Source organism: Diplotaxodon limnothrissa, linkage group LG18 (assembly GCF_057381915.1).
Source record: "Diplotaxodon limnothrissa isolate DT_005_m linkage group LG18, D_limnothrissa_male_GT1.1, whole genome shotgun sequence".
NCBI lineage: Eukaryota > Metazoa > Chordata > Actinopteri > Cichliformes > Cichlidae > Diplotaxodon > Diplotaxodon limnothrissa.
The window spans coordinates 21746252-21770848 of NC_140613.1; the positions used below are offsets into that span (position 1 = coordinate 21746252).

Genomic DNA, 24597 nt, shown 5'->3' on the forward strand with positions numbered 1-24597 from the left:
ATTCCATTTTCAAACTTCGTCATCCTCGGCACGGGCACGCACGCACGCACACACACACACACACACACACACACACACACACACACACACACACACACACACACACACACACACACACACACACACACACACACACACACTTTCTACTGTGCAACAGTGTTCATTTTGTAATGAAGCAGAGCTGTGGCAACTGGGGAAAAAAAAAAAAAAGAGCTTTTTATTAAGTTACAATAAAGAAGAATAAGTATAAACATAAACAGCTGTCTACATTAGTAATATGGTCTCCGTGGATTATTCTGTAAGAAGACAAAAGAAAAAGCAGATTAAATTCAAGCACAACAAAGGACTGTGTGTGGCTGTGCAGCAGAAATCTTCTTTAAAAAGTCAACAGATCATAACACGGAAACAATGTGTGGCTTTCTTTATGCAAATCCAAATTATGTAAACAGTTTAAATAAATTGGTGAAATTTTATAGATTACTTTTACAATGTTAGAAAACATAAAAGATATGTTACCAGTGGGTTGGGCCTGAAGCGGTAGGCGAGCATCATCCTCTTTCTAAAAGCGTCATATTCATCATCACCTTTCGAGAGCTCAGCTGGGCGGTCAATTCCAAATCCTGCTCCATTCATAGCCGTAGTTCCCCTGGAGTGAGACAGAGAGATCATAAAACAAGACTTTTTTGTGTCTCTCTGATACGAGTGTTACAGTCTCTAATAAAAACAACTGCTCTTCCAAATCAGAGGTGTAAATAATGAAAGTATTAATGAATGGCTACCGTGCACGTTGGCTCACTGTCAAACTCATGGCCCCCTGAGACAGCTGAATATAAACAGAGCCAGTGGTAATAATGGCTGTGTTTATATTCAGCTATTTATACCTAAATAGGTCTGCTAAGTCCTATTTAGGTATAAACGCCCACAAGATTTACAAGCACACACTGTAAACTGACTGCTAAGTAATACATTCCTGACACTGTCATTACCGGGTCATTTAACGACACCAAATTACACTTTTATATACTTACTGCACTAAATGTTGAACTAATAATTCCTGCAATGTATGTACCAAAGTACTGAAGTAGTAAATCAGGTGTAGTTTACTTACACTCATCATGGGCATGGATTTCATGGTTATTTAGAATTTTTGCAACCGTTCATCTTCCAGGATGGAGTGATTATACAGCATATATTACTCTCTATCGACTTAAAAAACAAAAACAAAAAAACAAAACAAGAAATGGTGCACAAGTTGGAATCTTTTTATAACTGCCAAAACTCAAGAACTGGAAACTGCTGGAGTGTCACTGTCCACACTGAAGCGAGTTTCACGTTGACATGGAGTGAGAGGGTACTGACCAATAAAGACGATCCTGCTCTAAAAACACCTTCAAGATTATCCAAACCAAATTTCAGTCAAAGCAGGTTAACATTAAGCCGATGGAATGGCCTTCCCAAAGCCCCGACCTCAACCTTATTGAAAATCTGTAGACTATGTTTAAAAGCTGGGTTTAAATGAACTGGTTTGCCAATACCAAAAGTGTCTGGTTGAGGTGCAACTTGATAAGAGACATTTAACCAAATATTACAATCAATCCATCCTGGAAAATTAACAGTTAAAAGAAATCATTTAAAGCCCCAATTTACCACGGCATTCATGCCCATGATTAGTATATGCAAACTTTTGCCCACAACTGTAAACACCAGAAATCCAACATGATAAAATTACGGCACTGAGTTCGGTTTAATTTAAATATTAGAAGGATGATATAAGTAGAAATGCTCACTTGTTGACAGGAGCCTTTATTCCTTGTCCTTCACTGCCGAGGCCTTCGCCTTCTTTCCAGCCCATCTTCATGAGCATTCGGAAACCGAGATTCTCCACCGTCAACTTAAACTCTTTGTATTCTGAGTAGTCAGGGTCCCGACCCTCCTGTGAATCCAGGAAAAAAAGTTGAGCATTCATAACAAACAGAAGCAGCATTGTGTTTTGATTCCACACATTTTTTATGACTGTGAGGAATCATAATTCAGTTTTATTAGAAACACTCAAAAAAATCCTAAAGATATCGCACAAACATGGAGCCAATGGGACATGGAAACAGCTAAAATAAAGCAATAATGTTTATCATCCTTGGGAAGTGCACATGTACAGAAACAGGGAGTGTATATAGTTGATTATTAGATTTGTACAGTTAAGTCATAGGTGTCCTTCTATTTTTTAGTTGTTTTAAATGTTGAGAACATTATAGATGATGTATCTCAATAACACTCAGCCTTCAGGCCTTCATCAAATACAGCCTGCAAAAACATATGTACTATAATAACCCAACAGTTATATTACATTTTCCTCAAAGACACTTGTCTGTGTTTATATGTGCTTAGACTCAAACTGTATGCCGTTTGCCATTTAAAAAGCCACATCCTGGAGCTGACTTTCTAACAACTTCCCATGCCTCTGGGAGACAAATTACATTCATAGTGCTCATTTTTTCAGCTTTGATACTTTTTGATGAGATAATAACAGTGTCAAATCACACAGATTTCTTTTTAAAGTAGCAATTACAGTCTGTTCCTAGGGGACTTTCAGAAAGGGACGAGGAATGTGCTGGGAAATGGGCAGTCTGGGTTCAACTGCTGAGGCATTTCAGAAAAACCTCAGCTCTACTAAAGATATGTATGCATTTGTTGTGGAAAAGACACTAAAAATTATATATATATATATATATATATATATATATATATATATATATATATATATGAAAAAACTGATTTACAAGGGCCTACTTTTGCAATCCTTTCTTTTCCCCAGAAATAACATGCGTGATGCATTAAACAAATCCTGATATTTCCTTCCCAATTTGGGGAAGTGTTGAATTGAAATGAAAACTGACCTTTAGTGCCTTGAAAGTCTCCATAAACTTCTCCAGCTCCTCTGGGGGCAGGAAGTCACCAATAAAGTGCTTCCCTTTACCCATTTCTGTCAGAGATTCAGCCCATTCTGGAATAGACATTTACATTAAAAACAAAACAAAACTAAGTCTTCAAAATCCTATAGAGTTAAAGTGTAAATGAATGATTTTCCAGGCTGCTGGTAAAACTCACCGCGAGTCTTCTCCATTTCCATCTTTCGGAGCCGATGTTCCCAGGTCCCCGCTTGCTGGTCAACCTCTTCATCGCTGTCATACTCGTGCTGATGCTCTCTTATGGCCTTCTCCCACATCACTTGCATGTCTGCCATTGCACGCTTGTGCTTCATGATCATGTCATACATCTCTTGCATCTGCAAAAAACCCCAAAAACAACACCTGCTCAGTTAGCAACACATATGTTGTTAAGAACTTCCAGGAAATTATAATCTTGTATGATCTGAAAGAAATTTAAAAGACTAAAGCAACAACACTATGTATTCTTTTTTAATACTTCCATACCTCTTGTTGTTCTTTCAATTGTCTCTTCTGGTCCTCAGATAATTCTGTCACTCCAACCAGACCAAGAGGTTTCCCTTTTTTATAACCCAGACCTCTCAGCTCCTGGGCTAAAACGGGGAATATCCATTAGTATGTATAATGCTAGCAATCTCAATTGCTCATTAATTGTCAAACTATCTTGCTGGGCTCAATGTTCAGATGACTTTATGAAATATGGCTATGAGCATTAGCATGCATAAGTTGGAAAATATTTAATAATATTTGTTGTCAGCTGCAAAACACATAATACTGTCTTACGAAAGAATTGCACAAGAAAAAGGTTTGGGGTTAAATTAATATTCATCCCCTACAAATAAACACATGAACAGTACTTGCACATTTGTAAAGTAAATACCAGAAAGTGATGGTGCGTTAGGGTCTGGAAGACTGTTCTCATGAGGAACAACAATGAGAGGAATAGGCAGGTCGACTTTGTCTTCTTCAGACCCCCATCTGCTCTTCCTCTTTCGTTTCACAGGTGGGGTTTCTGACTCCTTAAAGTGAAGTGCAGATGGTTGGCTCTGCTGTGGAGAGATTTCTGGTACTGGAAAAGCAGCTGGTGGCTTAACAGCTGTCCTGGAATCTCCTGTTAAATCTGCAGAGTTCTGAGAGTTTGCAGCACGATACTCCTTTACTTTCTCTTTGTAGAAACGGTGGGCTGGACTTTGTTCATCATATAAAAAACTGAAGGACAGAAGATTCATACAGTTCAGACGAACTATCAAAAAAGAAAATGTGAGACATGCAGGACACAGGAACAGATATGGCCACTTACCTGAAGGCTGGGTTGTCTCGGTTGCGCTCAGCAGCGATGGCTTCCACCTCTGGGCCACCCTCCGCCACAAACTTGGCCAGCTTCTCAGCCACCTGCTGGGTTTCCGCGTCCACTGGGGGGGAGACTTTAAGCAGCCTATTAGTACTGGGAGTCAATTCACACTCTACTACTGTACCGTACTCAACTGGCCCTCATACACCACCAGTCTAGAGCCAATAGGGGATAAGAAAAGGAAAAGGGAAGGAGGAGCAAGGGGGACAGGGGTGGTGAATGGGGAACTGTATGGATTTGAGGCGTTTACTGTAACAAATGAAGAATGAAGCCCTGAGAGACTCCAACAACATACAGTATGACTATAATTTAAAACTTACATCTGCATTCATTACACCGTTCAAGTCAAAGTCTAATACTGTATTTATTAAAGACTTATCCAAAAATAAATCAGTATAGCACAGTCATTGTGCCAGAAAACAGATTGAGAGTCTGAAAGCAAAATCTGCAACATATTAAGCACAGTTAAAAGCAAAGGCTAGCTGTGATGTGTTGGCATGAAGTTGGAAAAAGACCCAATCAGAAGCAGAAAGTGGGTGTTGAAAAGTGCAGATCCAGATCAGAACTTTAAAATACATGAATGGTTCAGCTGCTTTCTAAATATCTCAGTTTTAGATATGCTAGGAGTAGACACAGTAAAAGTTACACATTTAAAATAAAAAAATATTGGTGTAGATGGTAAGCTGCACTAACACTACTGAGAAATGTGAGCCTTCTGCTATGCAGTTTTCAAAACAGATCAAGTTATGATGAACTCCGTTGCAATAGTACATTAGTTACAGGCTTCTGTAGTCACGATATTAGCCATCACTATCGAGCTCTGAGTATCTCAGTAGTCAGATTATAATACCTGAAAATTGCAAGTGTATCTGAGAATGCGGTATCGGCATGCATTCCTGTGCAATAACAGTAACTCTTGAGAGGAAAGATTAAAGAAAAGAAGCAGAAAAGGAAGTGTGTGAAGTAAAAAGGCCATTTACCATTATCTGAGAGTTTCTCTGGTCTTTGCAAATCCTTTTTCCATTCTGCAATCTTTTTCTTGTAGTAGAGATATTCCATGCTGCTCTTATCATACAAAAAACTAAAAGACAAGGGCAAAAATTGTAAAACAGATATGTCTGAAAAAAACTTTCAGAGTAAAATAAGTCTTACTAAGTTAAGCGACAATGTCCTTCAAACTTACGAGAAAACAGGATTGTCCTTGTAGTCTTCCTTGGCCTTCTTCTCCAACTCAGGTCCCCCCTCGGCCACAAAAGAAGCCATCTTGTCGATAATGAGTCTGGTGTCTGAATCCTCTGGGGGAGAGACTTTAAGCACGCTATGAGTACATTTACTCAAAGGGCACAAATGACAAAATGCCAGTCACAAGGCAACTGTTCCACTGGAGTACGCAGAGGATGCACTGAAATGTCCAAGCCATGGAGGTGTCCCCTGACACAATGAAAAACACAGGCCAGGAATTACCTTTCATCTCTAAGAATTTGGAGTAATCGGCCTCTTCTTCCTCATCATCACCATCTGGAGAGCAAAAGACACTTGGCCTCTGGCTGAGAATGGGATTCTTCTTGGACTGTGAGAAGCTCTTGAACTGATTTAGCATGCTGCTGACTCCAAGGCCAGGTCGCTGGCCAACGAAAATGCTCTTTTTCTGGAGCGCATTTCCTCCTGGTGATAAAGTTGGGGTTGATGGGGTCTTGGCATCATTGATGGAACCTAGAAAGAAAGGGAGACACTTCAGGAAAACCCTTCTACTAAATTCTATTATATTTAGATTCTAATTAATTAGGTTATGCATACTAATGCAAACTGTCCCATCTAAAGCTCTGCTAAATATCATTCAATATTTTGAGTAAGCTGTGCAGAATTGGGTACTAACCAGACACATGCGCCTTTTCCTTCTGCATCTTCATGAACTGCTGTAAGAAGCTCCCATCATTTGCGAACTTATTTGTGGAAGCCCCTTGGACACTGGTAGAACTACAGGGATAAAAGTGTAAAAAGGTATTTTTAAAAATATGTTTTCAAGTCTAAGGTTGGCATCACAGAAAACATTCACGTGTACAAGTATCAGATTGTTGGTATTCAAACTGAATGTGGGCCATGATAGGATGTGTATAATTACCTTTCAGGCAGAGGCTTGCTAGTGGTTTGAACATTCATTTTTGCTTGCTCTGCCATTCTTTCTTCGATCTCTTTTTTCTTCTGAGCTATCAGTTTTTCTTGACGGAGAATAGTCATGTTCATTTTGCTTTTCTGTGGTTGGATGGGTCTGGACTTCCACCCTCCTCCTCCTCGACCTCAAATACATGACAAAATACAATGCATGTGACAACAAATCTAAACCTCTAACAAAAGATAGAGCCACCCTCTGAAACAACTAGCATATCAGGAAATCTGACACTTATTTTATAAACAGGCGAAGACTAGTGCTAGCCTTTTTTTTAAAAAAACACTTATTCGAGCAACAAAACAATTTTCAGTAGCTATGTGACGAACTCTGAACTGGGTTAAAGAGGCAGTTGTGTCTTTAAATATGATTGTTAAAGACTGCAGTTAAAAATGTGTATTTATTGAACTGTATTGATCTTATTTAAAACCTGATCCAGCTAACCCAACAGCTAGTTAACTTAGCTGGCGTTGTACACTGGTTCAAACAAGCTAAATTAGCTTGTGAGATTTAACGGATAAATTATCGACCTTAAAGTGCAGTTTGCACGTATTTGGCGTAAATCTCACTGTAAAGGTTTACCTGAATCGCCAGACTCCATGGTCGCAGCAGGAAGAAAAATGCACTTCTAAAGAAGACGAGCAGGGACGACACAAAAGGCCTGCAGTAGTTACGGTAGAAGCGGAGCGACTTCAGGCTGAATTTCCCCACAAAACTTCCGGTTTCCACTCACCAGAATAAAAGCATAATTTTTACCTCGAGCCTTAACCGCATTTACTTTAAAGTCTATGTAGTAAATCGGGCGATCGTGGCTCAAGAGTTGGGAGTTCGCCTTGTAATCGGAAGGTTGCCGGTTCGAGCCCCGGCTTGGACAGTATCGGTTGTTGTGTCCTTGGGCAAGACACTTGACCCGTTTCCTACTGGTGGTGGTCAGAGGGCCCGGTGGCACCAGTGTTCGGCAGCCTCGCCTCTGTCAGTGCGCCCCAGGGTGGCTGTGGCTACAATGTAGCTTGCCATCACCAGTGTGTGTGAATGGGTGGATGACTGGATGTGTAAAGCGCCTTAGGGACTAGTAAAGCGCTATACAAATACAGGCCATTTACCATAAATAGGTATAGAATAATTAAATAAAACCATGCTTTCTTAAATTCCGAATCTTAAACAAGGTATATAATTATCCTTCATCTTCAAACCCCTAAAGGAAAACAAAGAAATAAACAAACAACAACAAAACAACCTGTAGTAAGATTTTTTTTCTTCACATCTCCCTGCCCTATTGAAATTGTTTGGACTTGTAAAGAGGAGGGCTAGTGAATATATTGTTACCACAAGCTCTGACTATTGAGCTATCAGGCAGGAAGAAGATGGATGCCGTGAAGGAGGACATGCCGAGGATTCGTGTGACAGAGGAGTAGGCAGTAGTCGAAAGAAGAATAAAAATACAGTAATTATAGTCCAATACTTTAATCATTTATTAATTGTTATCATTCAGCTTCTTTTCAGGTTCATTTTTATTGTTTAAAATGGGTTAGTTCTCTTTCTTCTTTGCCTTCTTCCTCGTATTATTATAAAAATGATCAGGTTTAAAACGTTCTGAAAAGGTAGTACAATATACAGATAGACAAAACACTTTGTCTTATAGCCATACCAATGTAGGTCAAAAATGCACCAATAGGGCCTCCTCAAATTTGACAAAACTGACAAAAAATAAAACTAAAGACTTGCTTCTATATTATATATTCGTTTAGTTCGTTTTATGGTAAGATAGAAGAAATTATAATTTGGAGGTAAATACACCGGAAATCATTTCCTGCCTGTCGTGTCAGGTGCGCGTTAGTTTCCGTTTCCTGTTGCAAGAGCCGTTGCTGTTGTCCCTTGCTGCTACCCGTCCGTACTGTGCGAACTGCTCTCCTGCTCAGAAATGGCTGAAGCTCCCCCACGGCCCTGCCGGTTTTTTTGTCACCGGTGTTCAGCAGAGATTAGTCCGCGTTTACCGGTAAGGGCCGTAGAGACACCTTTTGTCCGCGTGAAGGATGATGAGTAATATCCGACCTTGTCTTTTTTTTATGTGGGTTTGGCACTCAAAGAGTCTCTCGACTCATTTGCTGCTGTTTAGCTGCGCTAGTTCGGCTAGCCCTGTAGTAAAGGACGGGGTGGTAGTCAGGTGTCACTAATCAGGCTGGCGGATACGCTTGGGTTGAGATGTCATGTTTTACCCTTATTATATCGAACGTCACTAAATGACAACCAGGTAGAGCTGACGTTAAGGGCTTGACAAGTTCAGCCGCGGTAGCCTTTTGACATTAACGGGCAAGCTAACGGAAGACCGCGGGCTCACTTTCGATTTAGGGGACTTGTTCTTTTTTTTACTCAGGAGACACCGCTTAGCGGGGAATGCTTTCCAGTAAAGACTGTTGTTGGCTGATTGTAGTTGTTAAATCATTACAAAGTCACTCTCTGTCGGCTCTGCTGTTGTGGCATCAACCAACCTCCCAGCACTGTTGTCAAAGCCTTTCACATGAAGCTTCTTGAATGTTGCAGTAACAGTTTCTCTTTAGTCAGTCTGCTGCTCAGCTGTGTGACACAGTGCCCTTTAAATGTAGGAAACTTCTGAAGCCCTGCTCAATAAAGTTGCACTCCATAAACGCTCCTAAAGACAATTAAAAAAAAAAAAAAATTATATGGGTTGCAGAAGTATATAATGTTGGCGTTCGACCTAATAAAGAGACAACTTTGTTTGTGTCAGGGATTCAAATTTACATTTTCATTGTAGGACTACACGTGTCCACGCTGTGAATCTGGTTTTATTGAGGAACTGCCTGAAGAAAGAAGGTAAGGAGGATCAATCTGAAGAAGTCCACTGAAACAAAGTTTAGCTCTTCATCACACTCTCTTTGAACATTTAGTCAATGAATCAGAACATCAGTGCAAAATATGAGCCACCAGTAAATCTTGACCATAGGCAGAAGGGACTTGTGTACTGATGCTCTGATGATAAATCGGTGTATTGCTACTTAGTTTAATATTTCAGTACATTTCTACCTCTTAACGTTTCACTTTCTGTTTATGCAGTGCTGAAAATGGGTCTGCCTCTACTTCCTCTTCCAGTGATCAGTTCCGCCCAGTCTTGGAGGTAAGTGTGACGTGATAAATCAGCTGGTTCTGAAAAAATTTTTTTTAACACCCTACACCAGGGGTGTCAAACTCAAATACACAGTGGGCCAAAATTCAAAACTGGAACAAAGTGGCGGACTAACATTAATATTTATGGAAAAAAAAATCTTCCTCCAGATATAAAAATGAATCTTTTCTTATGGACTCAAATAAGTTTTGCTGGAAAACTGAATATGGAACAAGCAAAGCTTAATACTAAACAATATATATATTAGCTGTATAATACCAGTAGGCCAGCTCTAATAGTAATTTGGTATGGCTTCGCGGGCCAAATGTAATTAGGCTGCGGGCCAAATTTGGCCCACGGGCCAGAGTTTGACACCTATGCCCTACACTATATTTTGACATTGTCTCTGTCTCTACCACTAGAACGTGGATCACCAGCACTTATTCACATTTCCCCCGGGTTATGGTCCGTTCGCCCTTGGGATTTTTGATGAAAACTTTGACCTTCGGTTGCGGCTACCCACAGAGGACAACCGAGAGACGGAAAACAGGAGAGAGCGGGAAATGGCATCGCGGCAAAGATACGGTGCACGGCAACCACGGGGTCGGCATGTTCCTCGGCGACAGGGTACGCGACACGAAGGAGTGCCCACATTAGAGGGGTGAGACATTTTCAGCAGTAGAGCGTAACTGAGAAGAAGTGACAGGGGAAACAGCTTGGCTTGTTACTGTGTTATGTGCAAACATTATATGTCACATGTTATGGTAACAGTATTAATCCCACTGTTTCTCAGTTTGAACCCTGTTGCTTGTTGTAAGTAGTTTGTTTTTGTGATGTTTCTTTTTTCCTGACTAGAATTATCCAGCAGCTAGTAAATGGAATTATAGCACCTACAGCCATGCCAAATATTGGGATGGGACCTTGGTAAGTTTAAGAATGTATGATAGACACATTGCTTACTTATTTCAGGAGACTTTTTACTTTAACATCCTTCTTAATTTGCAGGGGTATGCTACATTCCAATCCAATGGACTATGCCTGGGGTGCCAATGGGCTCGATGCTATCATTACGCAGGTATGCACAATGTTTTTCTTTCACATGAAAATAGAGATAAACTGAAACAGAATTTTATACTTGGCTTTCGAGTCCAACAAATCTATTCAACAGAGTTGCAGGAATACTGTGATCTAGTGAATACAAGACCTGGGCCCTGGATTTCAGAGTGGGGTCATTTTAGCAAGTTTAGCACTTAAAAATACACTGAAACAATCTAAAAGTGTTGAGCACAACATTTGGAACCTCCGTCTGGTGTTTCAGGAAGTCTCACTAACGTACACAGAGAGGCTTCAGAGATTTGACCTTGAAGGCTTTCAAATTTGGATCACTAACTAAAATGTAAATCTGCATCAGCTGATTTTTTGAACAAACAAAAATTACTCTGTGGGAGATGGGAGGGGGGGCTGACTACAACGAAGAACGAGGACCTAGGAGGGAAAAAAACTCCCAGCATTTTTTTTTCTATCGGCTGGCACTGGATATGAAACATCAGGACATAACCGCATGGTTAACACGTAACACACCAGCATGCCCCTAAATGTCTTTGCAGAAGTCCAAAACAGACATTATTGTAATGTTATTAAGGTGAAGTCCAAAGACAAAGCTCTAGGCTAACTGGCTCAGAATGTATCTGTGACTTGAACATAATTTAGTGAAATGTGCAGCTTGGTTTTTAATTCATGGTGTTTAATGTGACTGAGGACAGGATAAGAACACAGAGGCGCATGGAGGCAAAATAAAAGAGCCACCACAACAAACACAGAAATGGTAGAAATTACATCAGTGTTGTAGCTTAAGGAAATGGCAAAGCACAATGCAGGCCTGAAGTTAGGGTCACAAGCAGTATCCCCCTGGAATTGTATAAAACCTTCAGTCTAAAGGAGCATCTTCTGCAGCCCAGCATCACTTCTAACCTTCCTGCAACTTTCACGTCCAGGTCACGTTCCTGACCTGATATGCTGCCTTCAGGCTTGGACACTGTGGACTCATTCACTGAAACTTGTGGTTTGGTCCCTGGGTCATAGCTTTCATTGACCCGGTTCCCATCAATATTAATGATCCTCAACATGAGGGTCTGGTCAGAACAGGAATTTCAAGGTTCACTCTAAAAATAACAGTGACAGTGGGAGTGGAGTCGAAAAAAAAGGAGAAGGTCCAAATTAAAATTTTTCTTTTTTTTTGTGTCTAGAGTCAAAGAATGCACGTTTGCAACTGCCTAATGAAGCACCGGTGATCAGGCATATAGAAATATGAAGAGAAGTTTCCTTTGATTTGATCGGCCTTGTTGTCATTCTGATTTGGTCACAGCTGGTCATTGTGAGCATGTCTGTTTTTCATTTGTAGTTATTAAACCAGTTTGAAAACACGGGTCCCCCTCCTGCAGACAGAGAGAGGATAAAGAATTTACCCACGATTTCCATCACAGAGGAGCACGTCAGTAAGTCCTCTTCTCATTTTCAGTGTGGTTCTTTGTACATTTCACTGCAACCTGCTCAGCTATGCACTCTACTTAAAAACAAATAAATAAAACATCTGTGTAGACAGTTCTACTGATTCAACAACAGTATGTGGTTTTTTTGTTTTGTTTTTTTGAATAATGAGAAAACAGCCTTTGAAAAGTGTCTCTTTTTTGGGACATTTGGCTTTGTCACAATTGCTCAACACTACCTAAACTCAAATAAACTATATCAGCATGATCTCAGTTTTCCCTGGGGCTGATGTGTGTGTGAGCACAGACAGATGGTGTGTCGTTTGCTGTTTGCACAGGTGCTGGTTTAGAGTGTCCCGTGTGCAAAGAAGACTACAGTGTTGACGAGAGTGTAAGGCAGCTACCCTGCAATCATTTGTTTCACAATGACTGTATAGTACCGTGGCTGGAACAGGTATGTATATTTAATGGATGATGCAAACAGAACTATAGAGCTGATTGAAACATTAATTGTGTTATTTCATTGATATCAACCACTTGCATATGAAGCCAGGTTTGTTTTGGATCACTTGATTCTTATATAACCTTTGTACTTCATAAACTACTAATGTGGTTGCAGCAGATGGCTGCCCCTCCCCGAATCTGGTTCTGCTGAAAGGTTTTCTTCCTGTTAAAAGGGAGTTTTTCCCTCCCAATGTTGCCAAGTTCTTGCTCATAATGGGTTGTGTGATAGTTGGCTTTTTTTTCTAATCTTCTAGATTATTTTCCTTAAAGTATAAAGTGCCTTTAGGTGAGTGCTGTTATGAATTGATGCTATATAAATACAATTAAAATGTTTCTGATGATACCGTAAACAAGTTAACTGCTAAATCATAGCTTTACAGTTTTAATAAAGACTTTCAAAAGCAGCACTGATTCTCAATATTCTCTGGTGGCTCTCTTAAATCTTGCTGCTTTGAAACTTTAGTGGTTTTCTGTATTCCAGGAGTAAAGAAAAACGCTCTAATCCATGCAGTTTTACACATACTGCATCATTACACGGTAGTTTGGAAAAACACACAATATTTCCCCGTCTTACACTTAGTTGCAGGCCATATTATAAATGAGTTGCATTTTTTTTTCCCTTGGTGCATATCATGTGTCTCTTCTGGTACTTTCAGCAATCTTCCAGGAATTTGCTGACATTTGTGAGCCAATCTTCACCCTGGAAAGATTTTTTTTCAGAAGCTCTGTTTTACTAAAAGGCCAAAACAGAAAAAGCAGTGTTTACCAAAGTACCTGTGTATAAGTGGGCACGGCTTACAAAACCAGTCGGATGCATGCTGCACTGTCTTATTTAAGAGCTGTCATTCATCCTGCCATTGTGTTGAGGTCAGATGTTTTCTGGTTGGTGGGGGTTATTTAGTTTTATTTTGCTCTAACTTGAGCAGCTTATGACGTGTGAGTCCTGAAGAAATCACCTTGTCACTGAAGCTGTGGCTAGAGGCAGTTGAATTACATTGTTTACAGAAATATGTCAAATTGAATTGACAATAACAAATTCCAACACTAACTCTTTGGTTGCACTGGACACAGAAGGTTTTCAGACCGTTTGCGGTGATTTTCTCTCTTTTTACTGGCTACATGCAGTGCTTGTTCAGTTCAATTCAATTTTATTTATACAGTGCTAAATCACAACAACGTTCACCTCAAGGCGCTTTATATTGTAAGGTAGACCCTACAATAATACATACAGAGAAAAACCCAACAATTATATGACCCCCTATGAGCAAACACTTTGGCGACAGTGGGAAGGAAAAACTCCTTTTTAACAAGAAGAAAGCCCCAGCAGAATCAGGCTCAGGGAGGGGCGGGGCCATCTGCTGCGACCGGTTGGGGTGAGAGAAGGGAGACAGGATAAAGACATGCTGTGGAAGAGAGACAGAGGTTAATAACAAGCACGATTCAGTGCAGAGAGGTCTATTAACACATAGTGAGTTAGAAAGATGACTGAAGAATAAATACTCAGTGCATCATGCAAATTTCCCCAGCAGCCTATTGCAGCATAACTAAGGGAGGATTCAGGGTCACCTGATCCAGCCCTAACTATATGCTTTAGCAAAAAGGAAAGTTTTAAACCTAATCTTAAAAGTAGAGATAGTGTCTGTTTCCCGCATCCAAGCTGGAAGCTGGTTCCATAGAAGAGGGGCCTAAAAACTGAAGGCTCTCTTTTGCATGTTCTGAGTAAGGCAGTTTGACTGAGTTTGTGGGATGGCCAGACTACACTGGCTAAATAAATGTTGGCATCAAAGGTCATTTATGGAGTTAAAAAAAGATTTCCCAACCCAACAGCGTCGTCTATTTTTACGTTTTTGGAGTGGCTCTTTGTGGCACACTCAGTTTACTTATTGCTGTCACGCCTAATGTAGGCATTTTCATTGATTACAGTGGAAGCATACACCCAGTGAAGAGTCTGCATTATGTCTACAGTGTAGCCACAAGGCTGTTGTCTGGAACCAGGCTTCTTTCAGTTGTTTAAATTCAATTCAATTGTCCATTTTACTGAATTATTAAGATTGTGGGTGAGAATAAAACTGCTGTGTCCATGTATTAAAGCTGATCACAGTGATAACTTCCTATGCCCCGTCTCTTACAGCATGATACGTGTCCTGTGTGCAGGAAGAGTCTTAGTGGACAAAACACAGCCACAGACCCGCCGGGGTTATCGAGAATGAACTTCTCCCCCTCTTCCTCCTCCTCTTCCTCCCCAAGCTCACCTAGCAATGAAAATGCTGCCAGCAACTCCTAGATTTTCACTGTTTCACAAGAGAAAACATCACACCCTTCTTAGACCCAGCAGCTCCTCTCTGCAGCTGAAACCAGGACATTTTTCTGTCTCAGGTGAACGGGACAGTGAGACGAGGTAAACTCAAATTTTAGGATTTTTTTTGTTTTGTTTTGTTGTTTTTCTCCCTCCTTCTGTGCTGAACGGATATTGGGACCAGCTCCCGCTGCTACTGTTACAGAATGTTTGAGGAGGTGGGAGTCAGAAAAGATGGAGAATATGATGACGATAATAATAACAGTCCACTTATGAGTGGGATTCTTACAAGACCCGGAGCAGAATTGAAGCCAGATTGGACTGCTGTTTGATGAAAACATGTCCTTGCAGCAGTGCTTGGACACATTTTATATTTAAAAGACAAGATGCTCTTTTTTTTTAAAAACATTGCCTGTGGTAGTGGAGTCCGTAGATGTGTAGAAAGAGAATTCCTTTTTGAACTGCGAGCCACTGTACAGCGAATGGATCAAACTAAGACCTTGCGGGAAGGAGACTGAGAGTGTGCATCTGATTTTTATTTATTTGCACAGTTTTTGTTTTGTTTTTTTTAGGTTTTTTTCTTCTTTTTTTTTGGCACAAAATCTCATGTTGGGATGTGAATGTGAGTCAACTGCTGAACAAAAACAAGCAACATTTCAACCTTTTGCATTGAATAAATCTTTGAAGATGTGTTTTTTCTTTTTATTAATTTATTTTTTTAGAGTTTGATTCAGTGTATTTGGTGCATCTTGGTAAGTTGAACATTGTTACAACTTAGGAGGGGATATGTAGTGAAAATGTTCACAACTGTGTGTTTATTGGACCCCTGCAAAGTAAAAAAAGAAAAGGCAAACAGGCATGGGATCATCTTACCTCTGTGGAACTGGCCAAATGTGTTTCACGAAAACAAGTGTTTATTATTTTATTTACTGAATTTTTGTACAGTCACAATAAAGTGATTGAAAACAAATTTAAAGGTTTTTGCTGACGTTGTACAGAAATATGACAGCTGACAAAGTTACTCTGAGGTTCAACTATACAGTATATGTTAAACTATAGGTTTAGGGGAAAAAAGGATGTTAAAAAATGTAAATTCCCTCATTCCCTTTTTCAGGATGAAGTGTTTTGAGGTTTGATTTCTTTAATGGGTCATAACAAATGTTAATGTGTTTTCTCACCATGTGAGATTTGAAACTTTTGGATAAAACAATGTCTTACATATGTCTTGAAACTTTTTTTTGATCATGTAGTAAAGTGATGGTTGTAAATCAGCGTCTTGTTTGCTGCAGCAATGCTCGTTTTCAGCCACGTCGCGTATCTGACCTTATATGTGATTGTTATACAACACTGAATCAGTGTAGATGATGTGTGGCTTAATAGAAACTGATCAATGGCTTAAAAAAAAAAAACTTGATATGGTGATGCAACAAATTTTAAACTATAATATTTCACTCTCTGTATTACGGCACAAGTCAAAGCCTTTCAGTTATGATAAACAACCAAAGGACACTTTATAAGGTACACCTTCTTAGGGCTGCCTTAATAATTTGTGGTTCAAGAATCCAGTTTGAGATGATATGAGTTTTGTGACATGGTGCGTTGTCCTGCTGGAAGCAGCTATCAGAAGATGGTACACTGGTGATAAAGGAAAAGGACATGGTCAGCAACAATATTCTGGTTTTTTTTTTTGTTTTTTTTTTAAAGAAGCCCTTTTGGTACAGGAGGTCCAGATTGTTCCAAGAAAATATCCCCCACAGCAGACTGAAGCAGAATGAATCCATGATTTCATGTTGTTTTCACCAAATTCTGACTAATATCTGGATGTTGCAGCAGAAATCGAGATTTGGCAGACCAGGAACCACTTTGTCAATCTTCATTTTACCAATTTTGTTGCGCGTATGTGAATTTAAGCTTCCTCCTCTTAGCTCACAGGAGTGACACCCAGTGTGGTCTTCTGTGGCTGTAGCCTTTCTGTCTCAAGGTTTGACGTGTGATACCCTGGTTTTAACAAGTGGTTATTTGAGTGTGGCAGGATGTGGTCTGCTGTTCAGCTGCAGGGAATGGATGGGGCAGTGCCAGGGAAGGCTGGCTAGCACAGGTGGTGCCCATGTTCTAATTGTGCGTCCACCATTTAGCACCTTGGGACCCAGAGAGCAGAGTATGAGTAGCTGGGAAAACAAGCTGAGGGAGCTGACAGCATCAAAGAGCAAGCATTTAATAGAACACTAGAAATCATCCACCAACCCATCTTTATTATTACATTGAGTTACTGTGGCCTTCCTATTAGTTCAAAGCATTCTGGCTATTTTCCTCTGACATCACCCAGAAAACTAATGCTCACTGGATATTTTCTCTTTTTCGGGCCATTCTCTGTAAACCCAGGATATGTTTGTGTGAGAACATCTCAGCAGATCAGCAGTTTCTGAAATACTCAGACCAGTCCATCTGGCACTAACAACCATGCCACATTCAGAGATACTTAAATCACCTTTCTCCTTTCTGATGCAGGTCGTCCTGACCACGTCTACATGACTAAACGCACTCAGTTGCTGCTATGTGATTGGCTGATTAGATATTTATGTTAAGGAAATAAGTACCTAATGAAGTAGCTGATGAGTGTATTTATACATATCATGAATGACCGTGAAGGCAAAATTAAGAGCACGAAGATGACTCTGATAGATCATTTACAACATTACAAGTTCATTTGAGGCCTGGTGTTCATAAAACCTAAATCTGCACTGATAAAACCTTCAAGCCTTGAACTACTTCCCTGAAAGGAACATGCCATTCTTGGATTTCTGTCAATGTGTGAAAAAGACATCAGACGTTCCCATTGAATTAAGCAGCCCTTAATAATCAGGTGGCGTCTGAGTCACTGCAGCGCCCTGTGAGGTTTTCAGATTCAAGTAAATGAATATAAGATTGCTAAAGGACTCCAAGTTGTTGGTACAAAGTAATGAGGTGCCAGCACGTCAACGCAATTACAGAAAGCTTTTGGTGACTTATTTACACAAGCTCGACAGAACTGCTGTAGTGGAGAAATGTTGTATCACTAAGCCTTAGAACTTTTGGGAAGACTTACAGATCATGTGATTCCTCTTTAGTTTTTAGAGTTCTTACCTTATGGGCCACACAAATAAGGCCATCACTTAGTCTTCCCAATATGGGCTAACACATGTGGTTTGATTAATGGATCAACCTTTATAGCATGTGCGTTCTGCTCTTGTGTTCACCAACATGTTTCTGGGCCACTCATATTACCTACCTACTTGTTGAGAGTTTCTTTTCTGCTACCTACATTAATTTTCCTGCCTCCCTTTGGTCTGGAATTAGCTGGAAACCATTTGAGAATGTCAGACCACTACATCACCACTACCAGGAAATTAAACCGAACCTGAGTGCTGCTGCACATTTTTGACTAATGATGCAAGGGGAAGACGGCAGAAAGAGGGAGACAGAGAGAAAGACGACATGGGGGGGGGGGCAGAGATGACTTCTGAGCACTGATAGTAAAAGATAAGAAATTTCTGAGATGTCGCAGATCAGATCTGCTAAGTGGGATTAGTTACTGTATATTCTTGTGTAAATGCCAGATTCTGTGAAGCACCACAACCATTTTTTTTAAATATATGTGGCCAAAATTGCACCCAACCAAAACTAGAACAAAGAAAAGAGGCTAGCTACTATCTCTCCTCTGGTGGCAGAACACTCGATTATCGTGGCCTAAATCTGTAGAGATGAAGCTATACCTCTGTGGCTTTGGCTGGTGTTACATGTGGGTTCAGACTATCTGCTAGTCTGGAACGTGGTGATGCCAGTGGATATTTACTTGTTCACTATGTGGAAGCAGCTGGTGTTGTGCTCATACTTTGCAGGTGAAACCACAACACAGTCGTTGCAGTACATGACATCTGCTGTGTATTCTTGCCGACCTTTGTCACAGGTAGTCTCTGCCAGATTATGCAGTAGCTGACTCCACTTCTGAGTGTTAAGTTGTTCTGTTTTTGTGGGTCAGGTGTTGGAGAAGGACAGGAATAATTGATTATTCCTTGGTATTTCCTTTTCATATAAGAGTAAGCATTTAAAAACAACAACAACAAAAAAGGGCCAAATGTGGACAGCACCAGAACAGAAGTTTTTGTTTCATGAGCTGTATACTTGGCAGTGGTTAGCACCTCACAGCTAAAAAGTCCTGGGTTGGAATCCAGCTTGTATCCAGAGACTTTCTGTGTGGAGTTCCCCCCGTGTCTGCGTGGGTTCTCTCTGGGTACCCCGGCTTCCTCCCACAATCCAAAGACAATCAGTTAGTGGGGTTAGGTTAATTGGTGATTCTAAATAGGTGTGAAAATTGAATGTGAATGGTTGTCTTCTCTCTGTGTTACCCCTGTGACAGACTAGTGACCTGTCCAGGGTGTAGCCTGCCTCTTGCTCTATGGCAGAAGAGAATGATGGATTGTATGTTTTGAATGTAAGAAGCTTTATACTGGACCCATTCATATTTTGGATATTTTTTACTAGACTCAAATGTGTAGCAATAAATAAGTTGAATGAATAAGAAGAAAAAGCTTTTAGGACAAAAATCAATATTGTGAGTTTCAGCATGTCCCCTCGGGATCTTCAATGCACTTTGTTTTTGTAGAGAAATGAGTCCAGACTGTAGATCTGTTGCTGGTTTTGAACATGTGCCATGGATAACATTTGAGAGCTTTGCCAGAATCATAAAGTGAATTATGACCACTAGAGGGTGCTAAACACCAGCTAAGGCACCAACATGCTTTAAGGAAGATTGACATTGTCAACGTCTTACAGAACACATGAATTAATTTCAGTTTGAATTGACGTTCAGGGAAAAACATTCAGTAATTGGCAGCATGTCAGGTATTTTCTTTTTTTTTTTTTTAGATTTAAACATGACGCTTAATTCATGTTTAAGGTAATGACTGAGAGGCCTCAGCTGGATGCAGGCTGAACTGAATTTAGAAGAGCACAGGCTAATGGTGTAATGACATTTGACGCAAAGAACCCAATTAATTTGATGCTTAATCATTTCTGACACAATGACTAGTGAAAATATAAGTGCAGTAGTTTGCAAATAAGTCACGTCCACCCCTCCCTCTCTCCTTTCTCTCTCCCCCCATCTCTCCCTCTCTCCCCCCCTTCTTCTCCTCTCCTTCCTCGCTCTATCTCTGATTGGCTTTCTTCAAAGATAATTGGAGGCAAAATTTGATATGCTCAATGTCATGGACAGGAATGAGGTTTCGCCGGCGTCTGCTGCCACCATGAAAAAGAAGGCGGAGGGCGGCACTGGATGCAGCCACATCAGCGCAGCCAAGGCTGTCTCATCCAAATGCACGCGGAGCAACAGCGGGCAGAACTGTCTGGACCCTGGCTCTCCCGGGGCAGCGAGCGCTAACCTGTCCGGTGTGCCCAGCAACGTCGTAATGGACGAGACCGAGGACGGAGAAGAGGAGTCCAAGTTTCAGCATCCGCGGTTGCGCCGAGCTGGGGGGAGCGGCAGCGGCGGAGGCGGAGGAGGAGGCGGCAGTATCAGGATGAAGAACTTTACGCCAGGAGGGGGAGCCTCGTCCTTGGCTTCCAGGAGAAACTCCAACAAGGAACCCTGCCTTACGCACACAGAGGACGCTCCTGCCGCCCCACGGCCCACTGCTGCCTCCAGAGCTACCGAGACACCCTCTCCGGGCGATGCTGCCCAACGCGGCGAGACCTGCAGAGCTTCTGGGGTGGAGGCGTCGGAATCAGCGGTCGCGGTAGAGGTTTTAAACGCGACAGCGGGTGATGGTTGCAACGGCGTCGCTCCAATTTCCAGCATGAAATGCAACAAAAACGGAGAATGCAGGAGGGACTCGGGTACCGGGAGCCTGCGCTCAATCATCTCCAAGACGGAGAAGCAGACCGGGGGATCGGGGAGAGCCGAGGACGGGGGGAGCGCCAAGCGAGGAGCCTGTAACTCGACCACCGCCAGCATGGACGGCTCGATCACGCCAGGCGGGTCCCTGACCGGGGGGCACGGAGGAGAAAGCGCAAACCCCGTGTCCAGCGGAGTCCCCGAGAAAAAGGACTCCAAGGTGTCCTTCTCTAACGCACCAAGCCGGAAAGCCTCGTCCTCGCTACACGGCCCGGCTCAGACTCAGACCCAGCAGCCGAGGAACTCTGTCACTTTCCAGAAGCCGGAGGATGGCCCGGCAATTGTGCCCGCCGAAGATGCAGAACCTCGGGGAAGCCAAGCCAGCTTCATGCAGCGGCAGTTTAGCAGTATGCTGCAGCCTGGAGTTAACAAATTCTCCTTGCGCATGTATGGTAGTCAAAAAGCAGTGGAGAGAGAGCAGGAGAGGGTAAAATCAGCTGGAAATTGGATTATCCACCCTTACAGCGATTTCAGGTAAGAGCTGTGGGTGCGATTGGTTACATGAGGGGCTCGCAAGGGTCCTCATTGTCATCTACAACTTACTTTGCAGTGAGTAGCCTAACCACTGGGACTCCTTGGAAACACATGCATTTATTGTTCGGGGCTGCCAGCTGCTGGTTGCATTGCATCGGACCGCCTGTAATCCCCCCGCCAAACAACCTGTTGTCAGGCAAACCGACTTTAGCGAAGAGTGTCCTTTCAAGGTTGTAAACAAACCCATTGTAGTCCACACTATAGCATGTCTGGGGTGCTCAACAAGCTAGGCCTGCTAATATACCTCGACTTTTCGTTGCAGTGCGATCTCATTTAGCAAAGGGGACAGCGCTCTGAAGCTGCCTTCATTTAAAATGCCATTATTTCTTTGAGGATCCGGATAAGGTGTGCAGTGTAGGCTCTACCACAAAAGCTTGCTGACAGGATGTATATGTATGTATGTGTGTGTGTGTGTGTGTGTGTGTGTGTGAGTGTGTGTGCCTGCGTGTGTATGTGATGCACTCAGTAATGGAATGTCACCTTGAGCCAAGTGTGCGGAAACCTCAAGCATGCTCACTGGAGACATATCCGCCTGTAAGACTCCCCGGATTGTGCATTATAATGACGGATGCGCTCTTTTGTATTGCGGCTCAAACGCCGATGACCCAGCTGGACATCCAGCAGCTATTTTGTCATTCAAATATTTTGGAGGAAGCACCAGAGAAGAGGGCTCCTCGTGATTGAGGCTTGCCTTTCAGCGTTTTATTATAAACGTATGAGTCGCCTGATTGAATTTGGGCTCAAAAAACCAGCAGGTTTGACTCTGGGGCTGGATGGGTTGGTTTCAGCACCACAGGGAGTGGACAGCTCCCATCTCATTTGGAGTCGGCTCGCGCGTGTGAGCGCTACGTTTAGACCCCCATCACTCATCATCCACGCTTGGCCCTTTCGTATCACGTAACACCGTGTCAGGATACCAAGCATGAGACATAACTTCAGCAGCAGAGATGCAATTTGACGACAGGCCACTTTGTAGACCTTTGTTTAGCTCGCAGACTCCCACTCCGCGAGAAGCTAGCGGCCTCCCCTGATACTTATGCTAATCAATGCATCTTAAAGCAACAAAGTTGCTTCAAATATCATCATCGGGGCGGTTATTGTTGTTATCGTGTGGTGGGGGAGTCAGTTCCTGTTGCATAAGTCGCAGTGTAATGACTCAGCGCTGCACCTGTCCTGCAGAGCTTCCTGTGACGGGATCAAACCTCAACACTTTGCTCTCTGTCCCATTTACCAGCCTGTCACATCAGCACTGGCAGTAAGTAAGCGAGACTGTCGTCCTCTTGATATCAATACCGTAATATTGTTGAGAGTTTCGTATAAACGAGCCCTCATTTTCTGTTGTTGGGGCCCAGGAGAGCTCAAAAACACGTTTAACACAATCTATGCGCGACTTTTTGTGACAAGAGAATACAATCATGGATTTAAACAGATCATTCAGAATTCAGAAATAAAAAATAATAAAAATAGTGAGAAAATCCCTCTGTTTGCAGTCTCTCAGACTCCAGATGTAAAACCTGAGAGAAAACAATCGATATCTACTTGCTGATCTTAATAATAGGCTACTTCCTATGCAGCACTTCCTCACTCAAATCCTAAATGCATGCATCTGTGTTATAAAATTAAAGTAAATCAAAAACATGAAACATTTCCTTGTTTGTTGCTGGTCGCAAATTCAGCTTATATTCATACATATCCGGTTTTAATGAGGTCTGAACAACAGAAAGAAATTAAAAAGGAATTTTCTGGTCATTTATATTCCCTAAATACTGATTTTTAAACATGCAGATGTATAAGTGTTGGCAGGACCCTAAACAATGAAGACGGTCCTGCCAAATGCAACATTAACAGATTACATCCTTCTCTTTCCACCCAGTCTATGTCCTTTCTTGTCCACAGTCTTGTTACCTACCGTATTGACTACTGCAATTCTCTTTTGGATGGTCTCCCCCCCAAAATCCCTCCATAAGCTTCAACTGGTTCAGAACTGCTGCTCGCATTATCACCAGAACCCCCTCCTACCAGCACATCACCCCTGTTCTTCAGGAATTTCTTCTGCTAACCTTCTCTAACCTTCTCTGCTCCCAGGCTGTGGAACTCTCTACCCCCAGATATAAGAAACATTGGTTTTCTCCCCCAGTTTAAATCTCAACTCAAAACCCATCTGTTCAAATCTGCATATTCACTGTGAACCCACTGTTTGTTAATTTTATCTTATGCTTTTGTTTTATTGTTCTTCATTGTCTTTGTTCTATTATGTGTTTTTATCTATTGTACAGTGTCCTTGGGTGTCTTGAAAGGTGCTTCATAAATAAAATGTATTATTATTATTATTAAGAGGCAAAGCCAAAATAAAACCCAGTGGTTCAGAAACGAAGATGAAAAGGCCTTCCATGGTTTAACCCATCATTTAAACATTTGCATTTAAATTTTTGAGTTATTACAGGAACAGCAGTGCTACATGTCCTTACTCACACAAACAGTGATAATCATTAGATTCCCCCCCCCCCCATTATTCTCTGCATGCTCATGCTGGTAAAAAATACCACTTTGGCTGCACTTTGTTTACACTTTTCCATTTTGAGCCAGGCAGTCTCTTGTGCCTATTGCGTTTCCACAGCAAATCCCTCTTCTCATCTGACTCTATTTTTGTCTTTTCTTCCCCTTTCCCCTCTTTTCCCCTCCTGTACTCTGTGCACACACCCATCTAAAATGCACTGTCACGCACACACATCCACTTCCACTTCACACACACGCCTGATAGGTTCTACTGGGATTTTACAATGCTGCTTTTCATGGTGGGCAATCTGATCATCATCCCCGTGGGCATCACCTTCTTCAAGGACGAGACCACGACGCCCTGGATCATCTTCAACGTGGTGTCCGATACCTTCTTCCTCATGGACCTTGTGCTTAATTTTCGCACTGGAATCATCATCGAGGACAACTCAGACATCATTTTGGACCCTAAAACCATTAAGAAGAAGTACTTAAAAACTTGGTTCATTGTAGACTTTATCTCCTCCATCCCAGTGGATTACATATTCCTTATAGTAGAGAAGGGGATCGACTCAGAGGTGTACAAGACTGCTCGGGCCCTGAGGATCGTCCGCTTTACCAAGATCCTGAGTCTCCTGAGGCTGTTGAGGCTCTCCAGATTAATACGCTACATCCACCAATGGGAAGAGGTAAGGGCACACATTTCATAGCTGTCCATGAGCTAAAACATTATCTCAAAACTCACAGCTACACAAGAAGAAACCCCTA

At 41.7% G+C, this 24597-nt stretch overlaps 3 protein-coding genes across 3 annotated transcripts in view; 2 read left to right on the forward strand and 1 right to left on the reverse strand.

Annotated features, from left to right (window-relative positions):
- Positions 1 to 117: 117 nt before the first annotated feature.
- Positions 118 to 7159, reverse strand: sugp1 (SURP and G patch domain containing 1). The gene is made up of 14 exons (XM_085377222.1): positions 7046 to 7159; positions 6419 to 6593; positions 6173 to 6273; positions 5761 to 6009; positions 5480 to 5603; positions 5277 to 5377; positions 4246 to 4369; positions 3826 to 4154; positions 3432 to 3538; positions 3106 to 3283; positions 2895 to 3001; positions 1788 to 1933; positions 517 to 646; positions 118 to 296 (listed from the first exon to the last, which is right to left on the reverse strand). The coding sequence occupies exons 1-14, from the start codon at positions 7062 to 7064 to the stop codon at positions 270 to 272; spliced, it is 1917 nt and encodes a 638-aa protein (XP_085233348.1). The 5' UTR covers positions 7065 to 7159; the 3' UTR covers positions 118 to 269.
- A 1225-nt stretch (positions 7160 to 8384) lies between these two features.
- rnf126 (ring finger protein 126) lies at positions 8385 to 15165 on the forward strand. The gene is made up of 9 exons (XM_085378107.1): positions 8385 to 8459; positions 9237 to 9295; positions 9536 to 9596; positions 10007 to 10245; positions 10440 to 10508; positions 10590 to 10659; positions 11986 to 12079; positions 12409 to 12524; positions 14706 to 15165. Exons 1-9 carry the CDS (start codon positions 8385 to 8387, stop codon positions 14856 to 14858), a joined length of 936 nt encoding a protein of 311 aa, XP_085234233.1. The 3' UTR covers positions 14859 to 15165.
- A 4936-nt stretch (positions 15166 to 20101) lies between these two features.
- Positions 20102 to 24597, forward strand: part of LOC146613560 (potassium/sodium hyperpolarization-activated cyclic nucleotide-gated channel 2-like) — a 38307-nt gene continuing 33811 nt past the window's right edge. The window contains exons 1-2 of the mRNA XM_085376934.1: positions 20102 to 21273; positions 24095 to 24518. Of these exons, the coding sequence (XP_085233060.1) occupies positions 20102 to 21273; positions 24095 to 24518 (1596 nt within the window). The remainder of the gene's footprint in view (positions 21274 to 24094; positions 24519 to 24597) is intronic.

Coding starts and splice junctions, on each gene's coding strand:
- sugp1 (XM_085377222.1), bottom strand. Junction 5,604..5,760: donor CAAATTCTTAGAGATGAAAG/GTAATTCCTGGC, acceptor GCGTGCTTAAAG/TCTCTCCCCCAGAGGATTCA. Junction 3,539..3,825: donor TAACGCACCATCACTTTCTG/GTATTTACTTTA, acceptor TCCCCGTTTTAG/CCCAGGAGCTGAGAGGTCTG.
- rnf126 (XM_085378107.1), top strand. CDS start 8,385: ATGGCTGAAGCTCCCCCACGGCCCTGCCGGTTTTTTTGTCACCGGTGT. Junction 10,246..10,439: donor GGAGTGCCCACATTAGAGGG/GTGAGACATTTT, acceptor TTTCCTGACTAG/AATTATCCAGCAGCTAGTAA. Junction 10,509..10,589: donor AATATTGGGATGGGACCTTG/GTAAGTTTAAGA, acceptor CTTAATTTGCAG/GGGTATGCTACATTCCAATC.